The 22,010-nt window shown below is 46.1% G+C and overlaps 1 protein-coding gene across 4 annotated transcripts; it reads right to left on the minus strand.

The window, feature by feature from the left end:
• Positions 1-11,850: 11,850 nt before the first annotated feature.
• On the minus strand, positions 11,851-18,225 carry LYSMD4 (LysM domain containing 4). Of its 4 annotated transcripts, none has more exons than XM_019637828.1 (3): positions 18,164-18,225; positions 16,675-16,964; positions 11,851-14,457 (listed from the first exon to the last, which is right to left on the minus strand). In XM_019637828.1, exons 2-3 carry the CDS (start codon positions 16,954-16,956, stop codon positions 13,846-13,848), a joined length of 894 nt encoding a protein of 297 aa, XP_019493373.1. In that variant the 5' UTR covers positions 16,957-16,964; positions 18,164-18,225; the 3' UTR covers positions 11,851-13,845. The 4 variants fall into 4 exon arrangements, with proteins under 4 accessions (XP_019493373.1, XP_019493374.1, XP_019493376.1 ...); XM_019637829.1 differs by lacking the exon at positions 18,164-18,225 and adding an exon at positions 18,045-18,155; XM_019637831.1 differs by lacking the exon at positions 18,164-18,225 and adding an exon at positions 16,027-16,045 and having other exon boundaries at positions 16,675-17,987.
• Between the last annotated feature and the right edge of the window lie 3,785 nt (positions 18,226-22,010).

Raw genomic sequence — 22,010 nt, forward strand, 5'->3', positions numbered from 1 at the left:
GTCCTCCACAACTAGACTGAAGAACAAAAGGACAGCAACTTGTCTGTTCCCCGTTCCCAATTTCCCAGCGCTGTTCCCATCCCCCAATTCCCCAATAAAAATTTTTAAAAAAAATTTAAAAACAGAACTGTCCTATGATGCAGCAATCCCACCTCTGGGAATTTATTCAAAGGAAATGAAAACAGGATATCAAAAAGCTATCTGTATTCCCATGTTCATTGCAGCATTATTCACAAGAGCCATAACCCAGTAACAACCGAAGCGTCAGCAATGGATGCATGGGTAACGATGATGATATGTAACAATGGAATAATATACTCGGCCATGAGAAAGAAGGAAATCCGGTCATTTGGGACAACACGGATGAACCCTGAGCACATTACCTAAGTGAGGCAAATCGACAGAGAAAGATAAATACTGTACAGTATCACTTATATATGAAATCTTAAAAAGCCAAACTGGTAGAACAGAGAGAATGATGGTTATTGGGCTGGGGGGGGGGAGGGAATGGGGAGGTGTAGGTCGAAGGGCACACAATTGCAGTTAGAAGATGAGTAAGTTCTGCAGGTCTAATGCACAGGATTTTAATTATATTAATAATATTGCATTATATTCTTCAAAGGTGCTAAGAGACTAGATCTTAAATATTCTCACTGCAAAAAAGAAATGACGACGAGGTGATATGATGGGGGTGTTAGCTAACGCTACAATGATAATCGTATTGCAATACGTAACATACCAAATCAACTGTACACCTTCAACTTACACAATGTTATGTCCATTATATCTCAATTTAAAAAAACAGGCCACAGTTAGTTAGAATAGTAAAAGGGGGTAGGAATGCCCTACCAGATATGAAGACATATTGCCAAACCACGAAAAAAGACTGATAAACAATTGGAACATGGTTGAGAGCTCACAGATAGACCCACGTGGAAATTTAATGTACAACCAAGTTAATTCCAAAAATCATCAGGGAGAGGACAGTTTAGTAAATAGTATCTGTAAAATTAGTTTATCACCGAGGGAAAATTAAAATTGGATTCCTACCCAACATGCCATCAGATGGTAGCCTCCAACTGGATTAAATCCCTCAAAGTTAAAACAGAACAGTGGCATTACAGAAAAAAACCAGGAGACCATCTTTCTGAGCTAGCGTGAGGTGCTTCCAAAGCACAACTATAATGAAAAACTGATGAAATTGATTTCATCAAAACCTGGGAAACAAAACAACTCCTCCTCCCCCAACCAGTATAATTGGAAATCACTCCAGAGAAATCGTTATCATTTTTCATAGCTGCTCCATGGCATGGGTGTGCCTGGTTTACTCAGCCTCGAATAGGCATTTACGTTGTTTCCAGTATTTTGCAAGTATCAATGAATAAGCTTAGGCATTTGAATTTTCATACTGTTAGAGATTTACCTGCAGGGTAGGGTTCTGTAAGTGGGGCTGCTAAGTTCATGTGTAGTTTTAAGTCTTCCCAAATTTGTTCCAACGTGCATTTCCTCCAGAAACGTATGAGAACATCTGTTTGCTCACAACCTCATTTATTTTTACCAGTCTGATACGTGAAAAATTATATCTCAATGTTTAAAGATGCCTTTCTTATGTGTGAATTTGAATTTTTCCCCCCATATCTTTGAGGGCCACTTGAATCTCATTTTGTGTTTGTGAATCGTCTGTTCGTGTCTGTTTTCCCATTCATCTGCTGGGTTTTTGGTCTCTGTCCCTCAGTGTTTAAGAGGTCTTTTTTCTATTACGGATATTAGCCCTTTGCTATATATGCTATGAAATTTTCTCCCAGTTTGTCAGCTGACTTTTGACTTTGTGGTACTTTTGTCATGCAAACTTTTATTATTTTTATAGAGTCCAATTTATCAATCTTTCCTTTTATTGACTGTGGATTCTGAAATAAATTTATAATCCTTCTCCTACACCAAGGACAGAGACGAATTCACCCACATTTTCTTCTAGTATCAGCATGGTTTCTCCTTTTACATTAGATCCCTAATCCTTTTGGAGCTATTCTTACGTATGGACCTAATATTTTTCCAAGTGTCTATCTAGTTGGCCATTTATTCAAAAGTTCACCTTCACCCCACCTTGCCATATACGTTTCCATACGTATTGGGTCTAATTCTGGGCTATCTTTTAATTCCACCACGACCACAAGTTTTAAAAGGCTCTCCGCACTGCCCAGAAACGCAAGTACAACCCGCTAGGACGTTGGCCTCTTTTTCTGGCATCACGAGTTACTCCTCCTCCTCGTTAGCCAAACCTCCGGGACCACGCCCTCTTCTTCCCAGCTGATCACTTCCTAGCACATCTTCCCTTGAGAAGATAGACACCATCAAACCGGACCTACCTGGTCTTTGCACCATGAAACCCAGGAGGGGGCCTGCGCGCGCCCACGAGCTCTGCCCGCCGAGGCGCGGATGGGCTACGGTCTGACCGACGGCTCAGCTTCCCTGCGCTGTGCCGGAGCCCGTCTTCGCTCCCGCCACTATCCTTGTTCTGGCAGCATCACCTTCTCCCTCTCTTCTCCATCTTTCCCACCAGCTTAAGGCCTGCCTTTAAATCACTGCAAAGTCAACACAGTGAAAGCCTCCCGCTACTTCCCCCTTTGTCTGTCTGTAACACGAGGGCTCATACAAAGATCACCGAATCCCCTCCGGTTTCCTTCCGGGCGCTGTACGCCTTTTATTTTCTACATGTGATATGACCTGAGAAAGACGGGGAGGCACGGACCTAGCTGGATACCAAGAATGAGGGCAGGTGCTCAAGGCCTCAGTGAATGGGCGGGAGAGACCAGGTGTGCAGGCGAGCAGGAAGAAGGGTAGCGGGTACTGCGTTCCAATGCCACCTGCTTCAAAGGGGCCAGATTTAGGGCAGAGGGTGGAATAATGACCTCAAAGTGGCCACACGGAGAACACACCACTGCCAGGGCCACTGGTGCATGCGCCGTCCTTTCCAACTACTCAGTTGAGATAACGCTCAAAACCAGGGGGCCTGGCACGGGCCACTTAGGGGGAGGCATCACTGTTTGTTAAACCTGGTCACTCCAGGCCTGCAGCACGGCTGTCTCACAGGGTGTGGAATTCACTGGACTCATTCCCAAGCCCCCCAAGAAAATCTGCCCCCTGATCCAGCCCAGGCCCACAAATTCCGCACCCACTGCCAGGCCTGCTCCCTCGGATCTGCCTCTGAGCTGGGCTGGCCCCCTCGGGCCACCGTTCTGGCTGCCCCTCCCCTAACTCCGGCCTGGGAACTCCCACTTCCTGCCGCAGGGAGTAACACAGACCTGGTGTGTTCTTTCACCTCAGAAAAGAATCAGGCAAAAGATGGGAGACCCTGGACAGCAGGCAGTGCAGGAGCGCGATACCTGAGAAAAGAGAAACGAAGCAGGTAAAATGGTGGGTGCCCGGCTCGCCGCCTGGGGAGTTTCCAGACCACACACAGAGCCCTGAGGAGATGGAGCTTAGCGCTCAAGGAGGACAAGGCATCTAGAATCTGTGGGGACAGAGTATGGGCGAAGGGGACGCTGGACAGAGATTCCCCAAGTCTCTGAGTACTGACCTGCACGTGCGTATGCGGAAATCACGGAGGCCAGGAAAAGAACCACCAGAGAAAAGTAGGTGGAGACATTCCCAGAGCGCACCGGGGCCCAGAACAATCTGTGCTTCCACCAACCAGAGGGTGAGGGGACCTTCCCCCAACCGGAGTGGGGGGACCTCCTCCAACCAGAGTGGGGGGACCTCCCACCACACCCAGTGCTGCCCTGGACCTGCCCTCACAGAGTTTAAACACCAGCCTCAAAGGGAGCGACTGGTTCCAAGTCCCAAAGAGAGCCCAGAAATATTCAAAGGAAGACAACAAAATTCAGCAGCCAACAACATAAAATTCACCATTATCTAGCAGCAAACCAAAAATTACTTGGCATGCAGAAAAATAAGACAATACATTACATAACCAGAAAAAAAAAACACTAAAAATACAAACGGATCCAAAATGACACAAATGACAGAATTATCAGATAAAGACTTTAAAACAGCTATTATAAATATATTCCACGTTTAAAAATATGAGAACAACGATGCAAGATATTTAAAAAGACCCAAACATAATATAACTTCTCGAGATGAAAAATACCTGTAATGAAAGATGCACTCAGTGGGATTAATAGCTGATTTGACACACTATCACTGCAGCCTCTTCCCACAATTCCATTCGCGCGCCCTGCACTCCAGGCCACCAGGCTACCCAGAGGTGCCTGCTCAGGGCCCCCAGCCGCCGGCCTTTGCTTACACAGGGGAGCACCCTGGAGAGCCATCCATCAGTTTTACCAAACCCCGCCCGTCTTGTAGGTGTCAGCGACGGAAATGCCACTTCCCCAAGCAAGCCTTCCTTGTTTTATCAGCCACGTGTGATCTTCTCCATCCCCTCGCGTGCCCGGCATGCTATACGGTATCACCACGCTTACACCAGGTTTTCTCTTTCCCAACAGACGACAAAGATCTGCAGGGCAGGGGCCATGTCTAATCACAGCCTCTCGGCACAGAACGGGTGCTCGGGAAGGTTTGTGAATAAAGAAATGAATGGTCGCACATGTTCCTTATTCCGGGTAGTACATGGGGTTTAAAATAGGTATTTTCTGATCTGGAAAGCCTCCCCCGGGGTGAGAGGACAGCAGTCCCTCAGGGTCCCTGCATTCTGAGAAGGGATGGGCACGGGCACAAGTGCCAGGCCAGGGCTGCCCATCACCACCACGCTGGTCCTTCCCAGGGCCGTGAGGCCCACGGCTGCACAGAAGGGCTACCCCGCTCTCCTCAGTAGCTCCACTGTCCCCAGCTGGCTCCTAACAAAGCCAGAAGCCGTCCCCACTCTCCCACCCCAGGCCCTGCTTGCCCTGGTGAGGCCGGCCGGCCCTCCTCTCTGGGAATAAGCTTGGAGGAACCCTGTCTCAGCATTGGGCACAGGCAGAGAAACGCCTACCGGAGGCTCCTTTCCTGACGCCAATGAGCCTTATTTCTCCCGGCCAAGGAGCCTGGCTCACTGGCGCCCCCAAGGCAACAGGCAGGGCAATGCAGATTCTACAGTTCTTAGGGTTCAGGCCCCAGGTCTGGCTTTTCTTGTCCCTGACCGGCCAGCGCAGCGTGTGGAGCCGTACAAATGTCCTTCATTCTTCTCGCTCTGCTGCCCCTTCCTGAAACCCCGCCTTAGGAGGCCAGGAGCCCAGTGCAGTCAAGGCCCGTGTGGCCACCATGTTCTGTGAGCCTGGGTCACGCCATCAGTGTCCTCCCCCAGGCCCACAATGGACAGTCACCCAGTGGCAGAGCAGCACCAGAGCAAAGGGGTTCAGGGGCGGCTGGGCTCCCAGCTATGTGATCTTGGACAGCTTGGTGTGTCCGTCTGTGAGAGGATTAGGGAACGCCAACCTCATGAGGCTATCGTGAGGATGAAGTGAGTTGGTGTATAACACTCATCGCATTTTAGGCATCTAGTGAGTGCCAGGGATTAGATGGTGACTTTTCCTCTTAGGGTTGCAGACTTTTCCCAAAGAGAAATCTTTGTATCTCTTTGGGTCCTTCCTACACAGAGCTCAGCCTCCGGCCCCTGCCAACCCAAGTGTCTTTTCTCTCATTCGGTGACTTTGAACATGTCTCCTGCCACCTCTCTCCTCCACACACCACCCCTGCAGCCCAGGCCTTGCTCGGAGCCTTGGCTATCTCCCAGTGATGTCTTCCAGGCCACCCCGTCCTCACCTCTGCGGCCACTCCAGCCAGCACTGGGCACAGAGCCGGTGCTCCACACATGTCACTTGAATAAACAGATGAATTAGTCCAGTGAGAGGTCAGCCCACTGCCTTCTCTGACACCCTCTCTAGGCCAGTAGGTATGGGACCTGCCAAACACACAGACATCCTGGTGCTCCTGCTAGGGGCAGTGAATATTTTCAAACTCCATCCTAGACACAAACGGTTGTTAACTCTTTAAGCCAAACATTTCCACAATCAAGGAACGCCTGGCTTGTGTCAGGAGGAAGCTTCCAAGAAGTGGGGGAAAATAGGCCAGGAGAGGGAACTGAAAGCTTCTCTCTGCTCTTCCTTAAGAAACTGACATCAAAGCCATGGTCATAGCTGGAGAAAACCCCACAGGGAACAGGCCAGCATTAGCCCCTGAACAGTAACTGCAAGTAAGCAGCACACCCTTCTGAGAAAAGCTTCTCATTGACAGAGCTGCAAACACTGTCCTACTCTGAGGCAACATTTCAACACCAGCCAAGTGACTGGGAAACCCACATTCCAACACCATCACGTTACATTGAAATCTGCCCCTTTATCTGCTCTCCTCAAAAATGGAACCAGTGCTGATTATTTGTTCTCTGAAAAGCGCAATGCCCAGGCTTCCGGGCTTGCTCAGGGAGCCGGCGCTCACAAATCTGGACAAAGCCCCTCTATGCTGGGAATTCTTTGAGTGAAAGTAATGGGTGCTAAGAAACATCATAAAAACATAAGAAGGTAGCAAAAATCTCACTGGTAATGATAACTATATAGTCAAAGTTAGATTCTGGAATATGGTAATGGTGGTATATAATTCATTTACAACTCCAGTTTTAAAGTTAAAAAACAAACATAGTAAAAATAATTGTTAACTACAATAATTTGCTATTGGTTACACAATATAAAAAAATATGTACACTTTAACATCAATAACCCAAAATGTGAGGGGGAGGAGGGGTGAAAGTGTAAAGTTTAGGAATGCTATAGAAGATAGGGTGTTATAATTTTAAGATATTTAATGTAAGCCTCATGGTAACCGCAAGAAGAAAGCCTGTGGCAATCACACAAAAGAACATGATGAAAAAGTCAAAGCATACTGGTACCAGAAAGACAGCACGACAAGAAGAAACAATAGATCTACAAAACAGCCAGGAACAATGAACAAAATGGCAATAGTAAGTCCTTAACTATCAATCATTACTTTAAACATAAATGGATTAAATTCTCCAATCAAGACACAGAATAGCTGAATGGATCAAAAATTTAAAAAGATCCAAAGATATGCTGCCTACAAAAGACTCACTTTAGCCTTAAAGACTCACATAGACTGAGAACGAGATGATGCAAAAAGATATTTCAAGCAAACGGTAGCCAAAAAAAAGCAGGAGTAACTATACTTATATCAGACAAAATAGATTTTCAACTAAAAATGGTAAAAAGAGACAAAGAAAGTAATTATATAATAATAAAGGGGTCAATCCATCAAGAAGGTATAAAATTATAAATATGTATGCACCTAACATCAGAGTACCTAAATATATAAAGCAAAAACTAAGCGCTAAAAGGAGAAATAAACAATACAACAACAGTTGGGGACTTTATTACCCCACATTCAATAATAGGTCATCCGGAGAATCAATAAAACAGATGTGAAGGACACGAGACCAAACGGACCTAATAGACATATACATTATATCCAACAACAGCAGAATACACATTCTTCTCAAGCGCCCATGGAATATTTTCCAGGACAGACCATATGTTAGACCACAAAGTCTTGGCAAGTTCAAGAAGACTGAAATCACACCAAGTATCTTCTCTGAACACCCTGTTATGAAACTAGACATCAATACAGGAAGAAACCAGAGAAATTCATGAATACATGGACATTCAACAACACTCTCCTGAGGGCCAAAGGAGAAATGAAAGGGGAAATAAAAAAGTATCTTGAGACCAACTATTGGGTTGTCAGAAAAGTCAATGGCATTTTTGCAACAAAAAACAGAAAAAAATACGTCATGACTTCCGACAACCCAATAAAATGGAAACACAACATACCAAAACCTATGGGATACAGCGAAAACAATTCAGAGGTAACCGTTCATAGCAATAAACACCTATATTGAGAAACCAACTTCGTACTGTGACAGATGGTAACTAGACTTATCATAGTGATCACATCATAAGGGATGTTGAATTGCTATTTTAGACTCCTGAAACTAATAATACTGTATGTCAACTACACTTTAATTTTTTAAAAAGTAAGCAATTAAAAGAAAATCTCAAACAACGTAACACTGTGTTTTAAGGAATTAGAAAATGAAGAACTGAGCCAAAAATTAGAAGGAAATAATGGAGATTAGGGCAGATGAATGAAACAGAGAACAGGAAGGCAATAGAAAAGAGGAACAAAACTGACAAACCTTAGCTACATTAACCAAGCAAAAGAAATGACCTGAGTCAACAAAAATATAAATGAGAAAGACATTACAACTGATACCACACAAAGGATCATTAAGAGGCTCCTAGGGGCCGACCGGCCAAGTGGCTCAGTTGGTTGAGAGCTTACTCAAAAGAGTGAGCTCTGAGCAAAAGCGATTTGATGCCTGGCCCAAGCTGAGCTGCCGCTGAGCTGCCAACAGGTGGCAGGATGGCTCAGTTAAAAAAAAACCACCACAAACTAACAAAAAAAAGAGGCTCCTATGAACAACTATATAACAAACATCCGGATAACCTAGAAGAAATGGAAAAATTCTTAAAACAACCCACCAAAACTGATTCAGGAACAGAAAATCTGGGCAGATAAATTACTAGTAAGGAGACTGAATCAGGGTTCAAAATCTCCCAACAGAGAAAGCCCAGGACCAGATAGATGGCTTCACTGGTGAATTTTACCAAACATTTAAAGGATGAATGCCAAGTTGTTCCAAAAATCAAAGATGAGGGAGCATTCCCAAACTAATTTTACAAAGCCAGCATTACCCTGATACCAAAGCCAGAAAACAAAACTACAGGCCAATATCGCTGATGAACATAGACGCAAAGAATCTCAATAAAATGCCAGCAGACCGAATTCAGCAACACATTAAAAGGATCATTCACCATGATCAAGTGGGATTTATTCCAGGGATGCAAGAATGATTCAACACCCTCAAATCAATCAATGGTACACCTCATTAACAACATGAAGGTTAAAAATCATGATCATCTGAATAGACGCAGAGAAAAAGCATTTGACAAAATTCAACATCCATTCGTGATAAAAACTCTTAACCAAGTAGGTATAGAAGGAATGTACCTTAACATAATACAGGCTATTATATATGACAAGCCCACAGCTAACATCATGCTGAGTGGTGAAGAAAGGCTGCAAGCTTTTCCTCTAAGATCCGGAACACTCTCACCGCTCCTATTCAATTCAGTGGTGGATGTCCTACCCAAGAGCATTCAGGCAAGAAAAAGAAATAAAAAGCATCAGAATCGGAAAAGAAGTAAATTTGTCTCTATTTGCAGATGACCATTTTATACACACAAAATCCTCAAGACCACCAAGAAACTGTTAGCTCTAATCAATAAATTCAGTAAAGAGCCAGGATATAAAATTAACATACAAAAACTGGTAATGTTTGTCTACACTAACAATTATCTGAAAAGAAAAAAAATGATCCCATTCACAATAGGATCAAAAACAATAAAATACACGGGAATAAATTTAACCAAGGTGGTGAACGATCTCTACACTGAAAGCTATATAAAGCGATGAAAGAAATCAAAGAAGATACAAATAAATGGAAAGGTAGGTATCCCTGTGTGCATGGATTGGGAGATTTAATATTGCTAAAATTTTCATATTACTCAAAATCATCTGTGGATTCAATGCTATCTCTATCCAGACTCCAAAGGCATTTTTTATGAAAGTAGAAAACACAATCCTAAAATTTATATAGTAGCACAAAAGACTCCAAATAGCCAAAGCAATCCTAAGAAAGAAGTACAAGGCAAGAAGCATTATACGTCCTAATTTCAAGGTATAGTATAAAGCTGTAGTAATCAAAACAGTATTGGTAATGGCATTAAGACACCCACCAATGGAACAGAATTGAGCCCAGACATAAGCATATGCGTATCTAGTCAAATAAAATTTCTCTATTGAGTATTCTTGGCTCCCTTAATAAATGGTGCTGGGAAAACTGGATATTCACATGGAAAGAATAAAAGTAGAGCCTGGCTTATACCACTCACAGAAATTAACTCAAAATGGATTAAAGCCTTGAATGTAAGACTGAAAACCATAAAACTCCCAGAAGAAAACATAGGCAGTAAGTTCCTTGACATTGGTCTTGGCAATGATTTTTTTTTTTTTGCACATGACACCTAAAGCACAAGCCAGCACATCAAAAAATAATTGGGATTACATCGAACTAGAAAGCTTCTACACGGCAAAATCAACAAACAAAATACAAAGACAACCTACGGAATGGGAAAACATATTTGCAAAATCCTTATCTAATAAGGGGTTAATACCCAAAATATATACAGAACTTATATATAACTCATTAGTGTGAAAATAAATAATCCAATTAAAAATGGGCAAAGGGCCTGAATAGACATTTTTTTCAAAGAAGTTATACAAATGGCCAACAGACACATGAAAAGGCGCTCATCGTCACTAATCATGCAAATCAAAACCACAGTGAAATATCACCTCATGCCTGTTAGAATGGCCATCATCAAAAAAGACAAGAGGTATCAAATGCTGGTGAGGATGTGGAGAAAAGGGAACCCTTACACAGGGCTGCTGGGGCTGTCAATTGGTACAGCTGCTATGGAATACAGTTATGGAGGTTCCTCAAAAAATTGAAATTAGGACTACCATATCCAGCAATTCCACTTCCGGGAATATATCCAAGGGAAATGAAAACAGTATTGGGAAGAGACATCTGCACCCCCATGTTCACAGCAGCTTTAGTTACAACAGCCAAGACATGGAAACAAGCTAAATGTCCATCAATGGATGAATGGATACAGAAGTTGTGATACACATACACACACACACACACACACACACACACACACACACGATGAAATATTACTCAGCCATAAAAAAGGAAAGCCTGCCATTTGAGACTGATGGACCTAGAGGGTTTTATGTTAAGTGAAATAAGTCAGTCAGGGGAAGACAAAAACGGTATGACCTCACTTATACACGAATTATGAAAAAGAAAATAAAAAGAAACCCAAACTCATAGAAAAAGAGATCAGATTTGTGGTCACCAGAGGCAGGGGGAGGCGGAGGGGAAACTGGGAGAAGGTGGTCGGAAGGTACCCACTTCCGGTTGTAAGATAAGTAAGTACTGAGGATGCTGTGTACAGCTAACGCTGCTGTGTGGCGTATATGACAGTTGTCGAGAGAGCAAATCCCAAGTTCTCAGCATAAGGACAAAAACATTTTTTCTTCTTTTTCTCTTGTATCTAGATGACGGATGTGAACTAAACTCGTACTGTGGAAATCATTTCACAACATATGTAAGTCAAATCATTATGCTGTAAGTACACCTTAAACTTACACAGTATGCATATGTCCAATACATCTCAGTAATGTCTCAGGGCCACATCATTCTCCCTCCATCAACCCCAGGCAGCCTTCACAATGAATGCAGAGGCGGTTTAAAGAGCTATACCTTCCTGGGGGTGGGGCCTGGGTGACCCCGAGACCTGCTGAGACTCTGCAGCCTTGGATCCCCGAGTGCAGACACCCTCGCCTTCCATAATGTTAAGTGCTGTAGTTCAACCAAAAGGACTGAAGACTATAACAAATCGAATCATTTACTTATATACTAACTCCGAAAAGATACTAAAAATGTAGTACTAGGTTGGTGCAAAAGTAATCGCGGTTTCTGCCATTACAAATAATGGCAAATTACTTTTGACTATAAGGTCACAATTACTTTTGCACCAACCAATACAATACATAGAAAACGAGCTTCGTGGCATCTTGTCTATAGACCTAACAAGACAATTTTAAAGCACGTTCTGTAGACCAGTCAGCCGGACTGTGCTGGTTCCCACTTTCTGTTCTCACCTGTTGGGGTAACCTGGGGTACAAGCCTGGACAGGCCCCATCCCCTGGACATAGCAGACGCCTCCATCTTCGCCAACACTGTCCCCCATCTTTTCGTTCTTGATTCTCAACCCCCAAGTTAAAAAAAAGAGGAATCAATTTTCCTTCACAGAAGAAATGATTTTATTCCATTCGAATAAAGGAAGGATATGGTTGTTCATTCTTTGCCTGGCAAGTCGTTTCCCCATATGACTCTGAGCCCCGCCTAGTGAAAGGAATGATGTCACATAGAGAAAGCTGTGGCCCTCAGGGAAACAGTGAACAAACATGTGGCGGAAAAGCATTCCAATAATCAAAACGCTTCCTGTACCAACGGTTCCCACGTTCACTTTATCCTGAAGACCATTTTGGTTTTGACGACCACATTTAATTTTGAAGATACTTTAATTTAGTCATTGAACCCAGGGCGAATCATTTGTCACCAAACTGAGAGGAGAGGGACATGGGAAGTCCCTCTCAAGACCTCCTCTGCCATACTCCCATGCTCTTACATGAGACCTCAGTTTATCCTTCGGCCTCATGAGCAAAGCCCTAAGCCATGCCCAAAGCTCCGCATTCTCCTTCCTGGAGACAGGCGTCTCTGAGGCTAAGCCACTAACCTAGTTCCACTCCTCAGTGGGACCAAGGTGGGCTCCTGCCACAGCAGGCTCTCAGCCAGCCCGCCCCCCCGGCCCCCCGCAGGTCCTCAGAGACCAGCCCATGACCCCTCTGCAGTCCCTGCACCGAGCACTACTGCTGCCCTGAATGGGAGCCCGGCAAGCCTCAGGCTGGCAGGGGTCAGGCCCCTCTTTCTACGGCCGTTCACAAGGGTCACCTCTCAGCCCTCCATTAAGAGTCTGGTCTTCGAACGTTATGAGCTCCACTGTACAAAGTGTCATTCACCCCCAAAACACAGACCCCTGTTCTCACCCTATGGCTCTAGAAATCCTCAGAATGGAATCGGGGAGACAACAGGAAGCCCCCCACTCTTCCTGCACCACCCCGCCAGGTGTGCATGGGGCTGCTGGTCTTGGCAATGCCGGGCCCGCGACTGTGTGGCCTTAGAAGCGTCCCATGGTGGCACCTCGGCGATTGTCACTCATCCTTCTCGCTACTCAGCTCCTGACACTGACCACCAAGCACTCCTTCCAAGAGTACTGACAGGGCATCCAGTCAGCGACTGCTGTGGGGGTGTCCTCAGGTGAAAGTGGGCAACAGCCCCCAAATGTCCTGGCCAGGAGGTGCTGGCCACACCATGCAGCAGCGTGACACACCCGTATGTCAGACTAGGGAGCTCTAAAAGCACAAGGATCAGAATTACTGTTTGCTCAGTATTATAGCAATTAGGATTTGGGGTGTTTCCCATTTTAGCAGTGACCCTGCCTCAAAAAGACTAAATGGTGGGGCAAAAACAAAGCAGGATGTTACTGTTACTGTAGTCTGGCACGCTCTAGAACTGGGTGACGTTCACCACTATCGGACAGCATGACACCTTTGCCAGAGAACACCATTTGACAGAGCCTGTCATCCCTCCACAGCAAGCAGGAGACACTGCCAACAGCCAGGCGACCAAAGCCGACCCCAGGAGCTCCCATGCCACAGGTCTGTTTGCCAAGGCCGTGCCTCTTCATCCGAGCACGTCCAACCTGGGGGCGCACACCGTGCTACTGTGAAGACACTCATGGCCAGTCCACTATGTGCGAAGAAACGGCATCTGTCACGTGTATATGCCTCTGATCACACCTTTCCGGATGCAGGAGGCTGAGGGTGCTGCCATTTTGGCTCCGCCATCCTGGATTAGGTGAGGCTATTTATTAGGGTGAATGGTACTTGAGAACACACTGGTGGCTTCTGAGACGTGTCCATGTGTCACAAAAGTGAATGCAGCACCCTAGGACGTGGCCATTGTCAGCTGACACACAGCAGGGGCCCAGCTACAGCCCGGCTCAGCAGAAACCACCACAGCTAGTTGCCCACCCAGGGGGTTTGCCTGAACTGGCTTTCGGGAGAGGGGATGGCCGGCACCGCAATCACCAGTTTGGGGGTGTGCCCCACAACTGCGCTCATTGCCATCGAGCCATTGGGGACGGCAGTTGTGTTCAAGCTACTAGGGATCTCGCCGGTGGCTTGCATTTTAAAATAGACCAAATAAAACACTGGTAAAACAATCCCAATAAGAAGCATGATGAAAACAGCATTCCACCACTGAATGCCGCAGTCGGCCCCATTTGTCGGTGTCTTTGGAGGAGCGGGGAGGAGCGGCTGGCCGGAGGTCTCTCCGCAGTAACTCTCATGTATAAAGATTTCGGACTGCACGGCATGCTGGATATTCTGGTCAATGCCCTTAAAGAAAGCCGTCAGCGGGCTGGACGGGGCGCTGGCGCTTACGGTCGCTCGGGCTGGGTCTGGCAGCTCCTCAAAGGTCACTCTGGTCTCTGATGAGGTGCTCAGGAGGGGTCTGAGCTCCTTCTGGGTCTCTGTTAGGATCCCATGGATTTTCACTGGAATCTTAATAGACTTCAAAGCATATAAGTCTTGTTCTCTGATGAAGTTGTTGGCTTTCTTGATATCTGCGACCTAGGGGAGCCATGGAGACAAACATCACGACATACACAGAGCTCCGCGGAACTCATAGCCAAAGAGTGCCTCTTAACCTTTCCTGGTGGTGGTCCAAGCCCCGCCCACCGCTTAAGAACCTGCTGCACACTGAAAACTGCGCCTATCCATAGGATTAGTTTAGGCTGAAGAACTGTGTTTTTTGGCTTCAACTCAGCCTTAATATGCAGCTTTGTCATCAAACTTTCCTATAGATTTACAAGTTTGAACAATTTAAGATCCGTTTTGGAGAAGACTTGTTTGTTTCAGGTGTGACTGCAACAAAATGCTTTCAGGTGAAACACAACCATGGCTATAGAGAGAACGCCTTCGCCCTTTCTACTTCTTGTAACTTTTGATGCAACAGTGCCGCCGTCTGGCTGACCTCCTTCCCGTGCCATGCAGTAAGCATTAGTAGTGATGAGCAAACACAAAGCCTTAGTGGGCAGGACAGACGCACAGAACCTCGTTTACCAGGGTAAATAACATTTTAAGGGGCGTGCCCTCATGATTATACCATGTTTTCTTTTTCAGAGGTGTTGTATGGCATACAAACTTATTTTTTTTTCAAATCAAAGGTACCTAGAGTTAATTCACTTTGAAGATTTCACAACACTTCTTAGGATAATTAGAAACATGTAGGGAATCAAGTTGAAAACTATGGACTGAAATTCTCTATTGCAATATTAGGACCAGAGGAGAAAGGAACGCCATTGTGAGTTTTATAAAGTAACAAAGCTCATGACAAACTCCTCCCATAATCAAACCCTAAGATTTAAGAAGGAGGGGGGAGAGAAGTGTTAAGTCAAAGATAAACCCTTCCTCAAAATAATGTTTCAAAACTTACTGAAAGCATCAGAGATGGGGACTCCAGTTTTAACTTGTAAGTCCACTTAAAGAGTGTAACTAAAGCCAACAGACCTTTACATAGAGCCTTATTCAAATCAGTCATCTCCATTATTTTAATTTAAAACCTGTTTTTAATCATCTAATTAAATTGGGGTGGGGGACATTTTAACTTTATTATGTCCTGAAACTAGAGCATATAAGGTGCTTGAGATCTTTCTGCCTTTGTCCCTAATAAACTAACATCAAACTTTACTTTAAAAACTGATCATTTATTGGAGGTGTTACAATCTTCACAGATTTATTAAACATCACCATGCCACGAAGCCCACTGCACCTAGCCAGGTCTTTGTAGGGTAGGGTTCATTTTTCAGCTCATGTTCTGTAAACCATACAATATGCCTACAGAAGCTGATTATAAGAGTCAAATATATCTCAGTACAATTTAAAGATCCCACTGTGTGTCCCTGGCTGGAAGCCAGTCTGTTTATTTCCCTGGAGAAACAACATAGCACCCCACACATGTGTTTAACCATTTTAAATCTTGTTAGATAAACGACAGATGCTTTAAGGAAAAGACGTTTAAAATAAGTTGCTTAGAGAGCCTTCGAGAAAGCCATAGAAAGTTGTGGCATGGTGTTAGCAAAATGAAATTGTTTCAAACCCGGAGAAAATGCAGCAAAGCTATAAACATTTCCTACTTACTTTGCCATTGGTAATCACTCTGAATGCCAAAAACAATTAAAGAGAGAAACAGTGTTATACAGATAACCAGCACACAAAGGCTAAGATCATGCAGCTTCCAAAAGACAGAAGGGAAGAAAAAAATGTTACCAATGAGGTAAGTTACAACCAGCAAGAAAGGGTCAAAAAAAGAGAAGTAGCCAAAAAAGCAAGCATACCAAAGAAACCTTGGATAATTTCTCCCTGACATCTCTGGCCCCCATTAGGTCTTAAAATGTGCTCAAAAAAAAGTTTCAGAATTTCAGTTTGGAGCAGCGAATGACCCTTTCACAGGGGTCGCCGGGTACTCGTATGTGGGCGTATCTGCATGTGGGCCTGGAGACCGATAGAGGAGCGGTGTCTCGGTTCCTAAGACCATTGAAAATACGTGTTTTCCGATGGTCTTAGGCGACCCCTGTGAAAGGTTGAGAACCACTGGTTTGGAGGGATGGAACCAGCCTTATCACCTGAGTGAGATTCGCTCTTTAGGACCCAGAATTCAGACCAGAAAGTACTTCCACCTGCCTTCCATCAAGAGGCCTCTCCCAACCACCCGTGGGGGTCACGCCTCCGTGACTACCTGTAAATGGACAGGGGCTGAGGGATGGGCGGCACCTGTGGGTGTCTTACTTGGCAGCCATACTGAAGAGCGAGCTTGTTGAGGCTGTCCTCCTGGGCCAGCTCCCGCTGCAGCAGCACCACGTTCCCTGCTCCCGGCTGCTGAGGGTGGTGGGCACTCTGCTTCTGGCGCTCCTTGCCCCGGGGCCGCAGAGCCACACGGTGGGACTCTTCCTCTGAGGAGTCCCCTGAGTCCCCACTGCCATTCTCAAACATGTAAACTTGGCTGGTCGGAGTCCTACAGACCCTGGCTGGGCCTTGGAAGGTCTTGGTTAACATTCCCTTGTGCCTCATTTTCTTAACTGAAAACCAAACCCCAGGGTTAATTCCACACAAAACATTAAAGTGAAGCGTCTTGTTAGAGGTCCTCTTTTCCCTAATCATTGTAAATACTGAAAAAATACCATCAGCACAAAACAGAAGGGGTTTATGCTGAAATGGAAAGTGAGAGGCAAATAAAAACACCATTTATCTTCTAATTGCATTATTTTGCGCAGAACGCAAAAGGACCCCCCTTCTCCCCTTATTCCTCATCCACACCTGTGTCTCCCCCAAACCCACATATATAAACAACTTTGCGGTCTCCAAGTAGTAAATTAGTAGCTGGGATCCTTGCACTGAGAATCTTAATTCAGAACCATTGTACAAAAAAATTCTCGTTCAACTTTACACATTTCAAAGTATCGTCACTAAGGCCACTTGCTTAGAAAAACTAAGAGTAAAATACTTTGATTTTGAAACAGCTTAAATGATATACTGTGTAGGGTGCGTTAGGGGAAAATTCCTGCCAACGTAAGAAATTCGTCCAGTTTCTCACAAGCCCCTTTGCCTTCATTACATCCGATGTCTGGTTGTGATTTTCGCTTTCAGCCAAGTGCAAAAGCCACCATATCCCTTTTCCCCTCTCCAAATTGACCGAATCAGAGGCCAGAAATGAAATCTCCAATATGGGAATGACAGCCGCAAAAAGAGTTGGCGTCCCGGCCCTCCGGAGCCACAGGGAAGCGACCCTTTCATGGAGAACCCGTGGACCCGGCGCGACCCCTCCCCTACCCGAGTGGGTCGGCTCCCAAACTCCCTCCTCCGCACTCTAGAGCCCCCCGCCGGCCCAGAGGAGGGAGGCGGCGGCCCGACATTGGGGCCGCGCCTTCGGGGCCTGCAGGGGATACGGGCGGCTCCCAGGCCTCAGTTTCCCTCAGTCTCCCTGCCGTGAAAGGAGGGCCCCCAATCACGAGTGGACACAAAATATAAAAAACAAAAAACGGGGAGCGGCCCGCCTCTGCGCTTAGACAGGCTGGATCCCAACATTCCAGAAAGGAACGACCTCTGACCTCCAACCCCAACAACCTCAGGCCAGCCCTCGATGGTCGCGGTCGCCGCACCTGCAACTGCAGGAGGGTGGCCACCCCCGGGGCAACAAGCGGGGTTAAGTCACGGCGTCCCCAGTAGACCGCGTGGCCCCCAACCCAGGACCAGGACCCCCGCCAGCAAGCCCCGGTACCTCAGTTCCCAGGATTCGCCGCGACCCGCAGCAGCCACTGCTCCACGTGCCGATTGGCTGCGAAAATCAGCAGGTCTCGGGGGGCGGAGACAGCGAAAGCAGCCAATGAAATCAGCGGTGGGCGGGCACTGGAACGAGCCCGACTGTCCTGAGAGGTCAGCGCAGGACCTGCAGGAGCGCGGCCGAGGGGGCGAGGCTCAGGGCTCAGGGGCGGGGCTCGGGTCTGGGGCGGGGCCGGGGCCCCAGCTGTCGGACCTGACCCTCGCCCCGCCCTCCTGCCGGCCACTGGCTGTGTAATCACTTTAAGGCTTCGTTCCCAGTTTTCAGCTGAGCCTCAGCTTCTCACCTGTAAAGCAGGACTTTGGCCCCGCCCTGTAAGACAATTGTCTGAAATTAGGGGGCGGATTCGCAGAAGAGTGGGTGTCATCGACTGAGGCCTTTGGCAGAGAAGTGGACCTTCTGGTTCCGCCCAGATGGGCGAGGGGTCCTCAGAGGGAGTTTGCAACCCACAAGGATACAAAAGAAAAGTCGACCAATGTAAAACGCCGAAACACAACAACACAAACCAAAAACCTTTATCAAATACAGGATGGCAGAGGACTCAAGCTTCAAAGTGACGGATAAACTCTCTCACACCCGTTTAAAACTTCAACCTCAAAGAGGAAACCAAAATTAAAAAGCAAACCAGAAATTTGGGGCAAACAAATGCAACAACCCCACAAACGATTAAAATTCTTAATTGAGATGGGCCTCGTCAAAGTAATAAGAAAGGCACGAAGACCCCAGTAGATAAATGGGTGCAGACAATTCACCAAAGAAGTCAAATAATTAACAGGGAGGAAAAATCAAACTTCACTAGCAATCAAATTAAACAACAAAGCCAAGGGATTCAAACAGTAAGACCTCAGAAACCTTCTTTATGGCTTCCCAACCCACTTAGAATAAAAGTCAAATTCTTGATCTTGGAAGACAAAGTCCAGGAAGGTATGAGGGCCCTAAAGCATTCTCTGACGTCGGGCCCATTCCTTTCAGCCACACTCTGCTTTTTTCTGACCTTTAAACGCTGGATCTCCCACGTCTCGGCCTTCACAGCAATGTCCTCTTCGCTGCTGGTGTGCCTGAACCTTCTGACCCTCAGGCCTCAGATAAGTTACCTTCTCAGCACAGCCTACTGTCACCCTGTATACACTGGTGCTCCCTCCATGCTCTATCAGGTCATTCTGTTTCTTCATCACACTTCCCAGTTAATTTACTTGTTTTATTGCCCAAATCTTCCTGCCCCTAATCATCATCTCTAAGCCTGTTTTGCTCAACCCTCTCAGGGACCACCTCAGAGCCTACACTTAGTAGGTGCTTGTTATTAGTGGTTCAATAGAAGACGTTCAGTGACCTGACCCGGAAGCACACAGTGGGGAAGTGGGCGAACCAAAATGCAAACCCTAATGTGTCTGACTCCACAGGCCCAGCTGTCAGCCACCGCTGCTCTTCTGGCCCAAAGGGCTTGGCCATGGCCTGGTGGGTTTGGCAAGTCTAGGAGTCAGAATTTAAAAGTGTGAGTTAAGAGAGGAGTCAGATCGGGACCATCTGCCAGGCTGAACTAATATAGCCTCTCTCTGATCCGTTATGGTTGTTTCTTTCATTCAGCATGTCCAATAAAAAACAAACCCAGACTTAGAAGAGACTGTATTCTAAAGGATTAGGCAAGGGAGAACGGGGCTATTGCAACAGGGAGTATGCTCTGAGTCAAAGGTCTGCAAGCATCTCAAGAGTTAGGCAGAAAGTTTCTTTTACAGGGAGGAGAAAACAAGGCTAAAAAGAACCAGGTGTGGCCAAGTGGGAGGGAAGGGTGGCAGCACTGGATTACATCTGAGAATGTTCTACACGAAGCCAGCCTGTTCTCAACAGGGAGTGCGTGCTGGCCTGGGCTGAGGGTGGGCCAGAGTTCATTCAGGGGCCTGGGTAAAGGACCGAGGCTTAATACAAGTTTGGTGAACAAACATTTTGTTCTAGTTGATCAGTGGGAACAAGAGGCTCAGCTAACGACGATTTATGAGGCAAAGAAAGGGAATTTGGAAGGCCTGTGTCTGGCCTTGTAAACAAAGGGGGCACCTATGAGTCTTATTTAAGTAAGTCCCATGGAAAAGGAAGGGTGGTTCTTTTCAATAAGCCACTTTCCAGAACACAAAAGGGGAGGGCAGGGGTTTCCTTAATCTTCACTGTTTTCCAGGAGCGCAGCGGCTTGGGTAAAGTTCAACACTGTTGAGGGTACGTCTGTGGATTTCCTTCCATGTGTCAAGCCCTGGGGTACAGTGGCGGAAAGCTGGCCAGCCCTCACGGGGATTACATTTCTAGAGGGAAGATGGGCAAACACAAAGACATACACAGAAAAGTGCATTACAGATGATGCTAGATCTTCAAAAAATAACAACCAGGTCATGTCTGTTAACAAAAATTTTCCAGACTTCATAAAGGCAAAAGGATATGCTGTGTGTCCTTTCAGGGTCATACTGGAGCTTGGTTAGCAAGTCTACCCAAGAAAAATGGGATTCTCTGAGGCAGCGGTTCTCAAAGTGTAGGCTGGGGACCCTAAGGACCCCTGAGAACTTTGCATGGGGTCTGTAAGGTCAAAACTATTTTCATAGTGATGCCAACATTATTTTCCTTTTCCACTTCATTCTCTCCTGATGGACAATAATTTAGCTAACATCCTGAGTCCTTACTGGGTACCAGGAAACACAACACCCCATGAGGTAGGTATTATTATAATCCTTAGTTCACAGATGGAAAAACCGATTATAAGATAAATTGCCAATTCCCCCCCTCAATATCCATTCTAACCTTTTCGTTAGTAACAGAACCCCAATATTATTTGGGGCAGCAACATGCCAAGCTGAAACTCTATTTCCCAGCCTTCCTAGCAATGGGGTGTACCCATGTGAATAAGTTCCAGATAATGAAATGTAAGAGGAAAATGTTGGGTGGGACTTCTGAAAAAGCTTTTAAAAGGGGGACATCTGGGAAAGCTCTGTGAAATATGTGTGTCCTTTTTACCCTCCTCGGGCTGCCTGGAATAAAAATGTGATGGCTAGAGCACCTGCTGTCATCTTGGACCATGAGGCCACATTTGGAGGTGGAATCCATGTGCTAAGGATGGCAAAGCAGAAAGATGGAAGGTGTTTGAGAAAGAAAGAAATGTCCCCATTGTTTAAGAAGTTGTTAAAAAAAAAAAAAAGAAAAGAAAACTCTGTTACTAGCCATTAATGCAATTCCTAACTTATATATTAGATACTTAGGCACAGGGGTTAAGTTACTTGTCCAAAATGTCATCGCTAGTATGCACAAGAGGCAGGATACAACCTCAGACAGTGGCTTGTGAAGCCCAGGGTCTTACGAAAGCTTCTAAGCAGGGCTCTGTTTTGTTTTCTCTCCTGGCCCAGCCCGGCTAGGAGGCCCATGAGCCTGGTCAACAGTCCCCTCAGAAACATACCCTCGTTTTCTTCCTAGGCCCTTCGCAGGGCTGCCTGAGATGCAGTTCCTCAGGTCCAGGTGAGGTCAGATGGGATGTGTTCGAGCTACATGGCTTGTCCACGTGGGGATGCAGTGAGAAGGTGGCTGTCTGCAAGCCAGTAAGAGGGCCCTCCCCAGACCCTCAATCCTGATGGACTTGATCTTGGACTTCCAGGCCCCAGAACTGTGAGAAATAAGTGCCTGTTGTGAAAACCCTCCAGTCTGCAGTATTGTGGGTGCGCGGCCCGAGCTGACCAATACCTTATCCCTGGGAGGTCAGAAGATGGGAGGGAGCAGGTGGGAGAGAGAGATGCCTGGCTTTCACTAGATGTTTCGAAAC

The sequence above is a fragment of the Hipposideros armiger genome, unplaced genomic scaffold (genome assembly GCF_001890085.2).
Source record: "Hipposideros armiger isolate ML-2016 unplaced genomic scaffold, ASM189008v1 scaffold_35, whole genome shotgun sequence".
In the NCBI taxonomy this organism is placed as follows: Eukaryota; Metazoa; Chordata; class Mammalia; order Chiroptera; family Hipposideridae; genus Hipposideros; species Hipposideros armiger.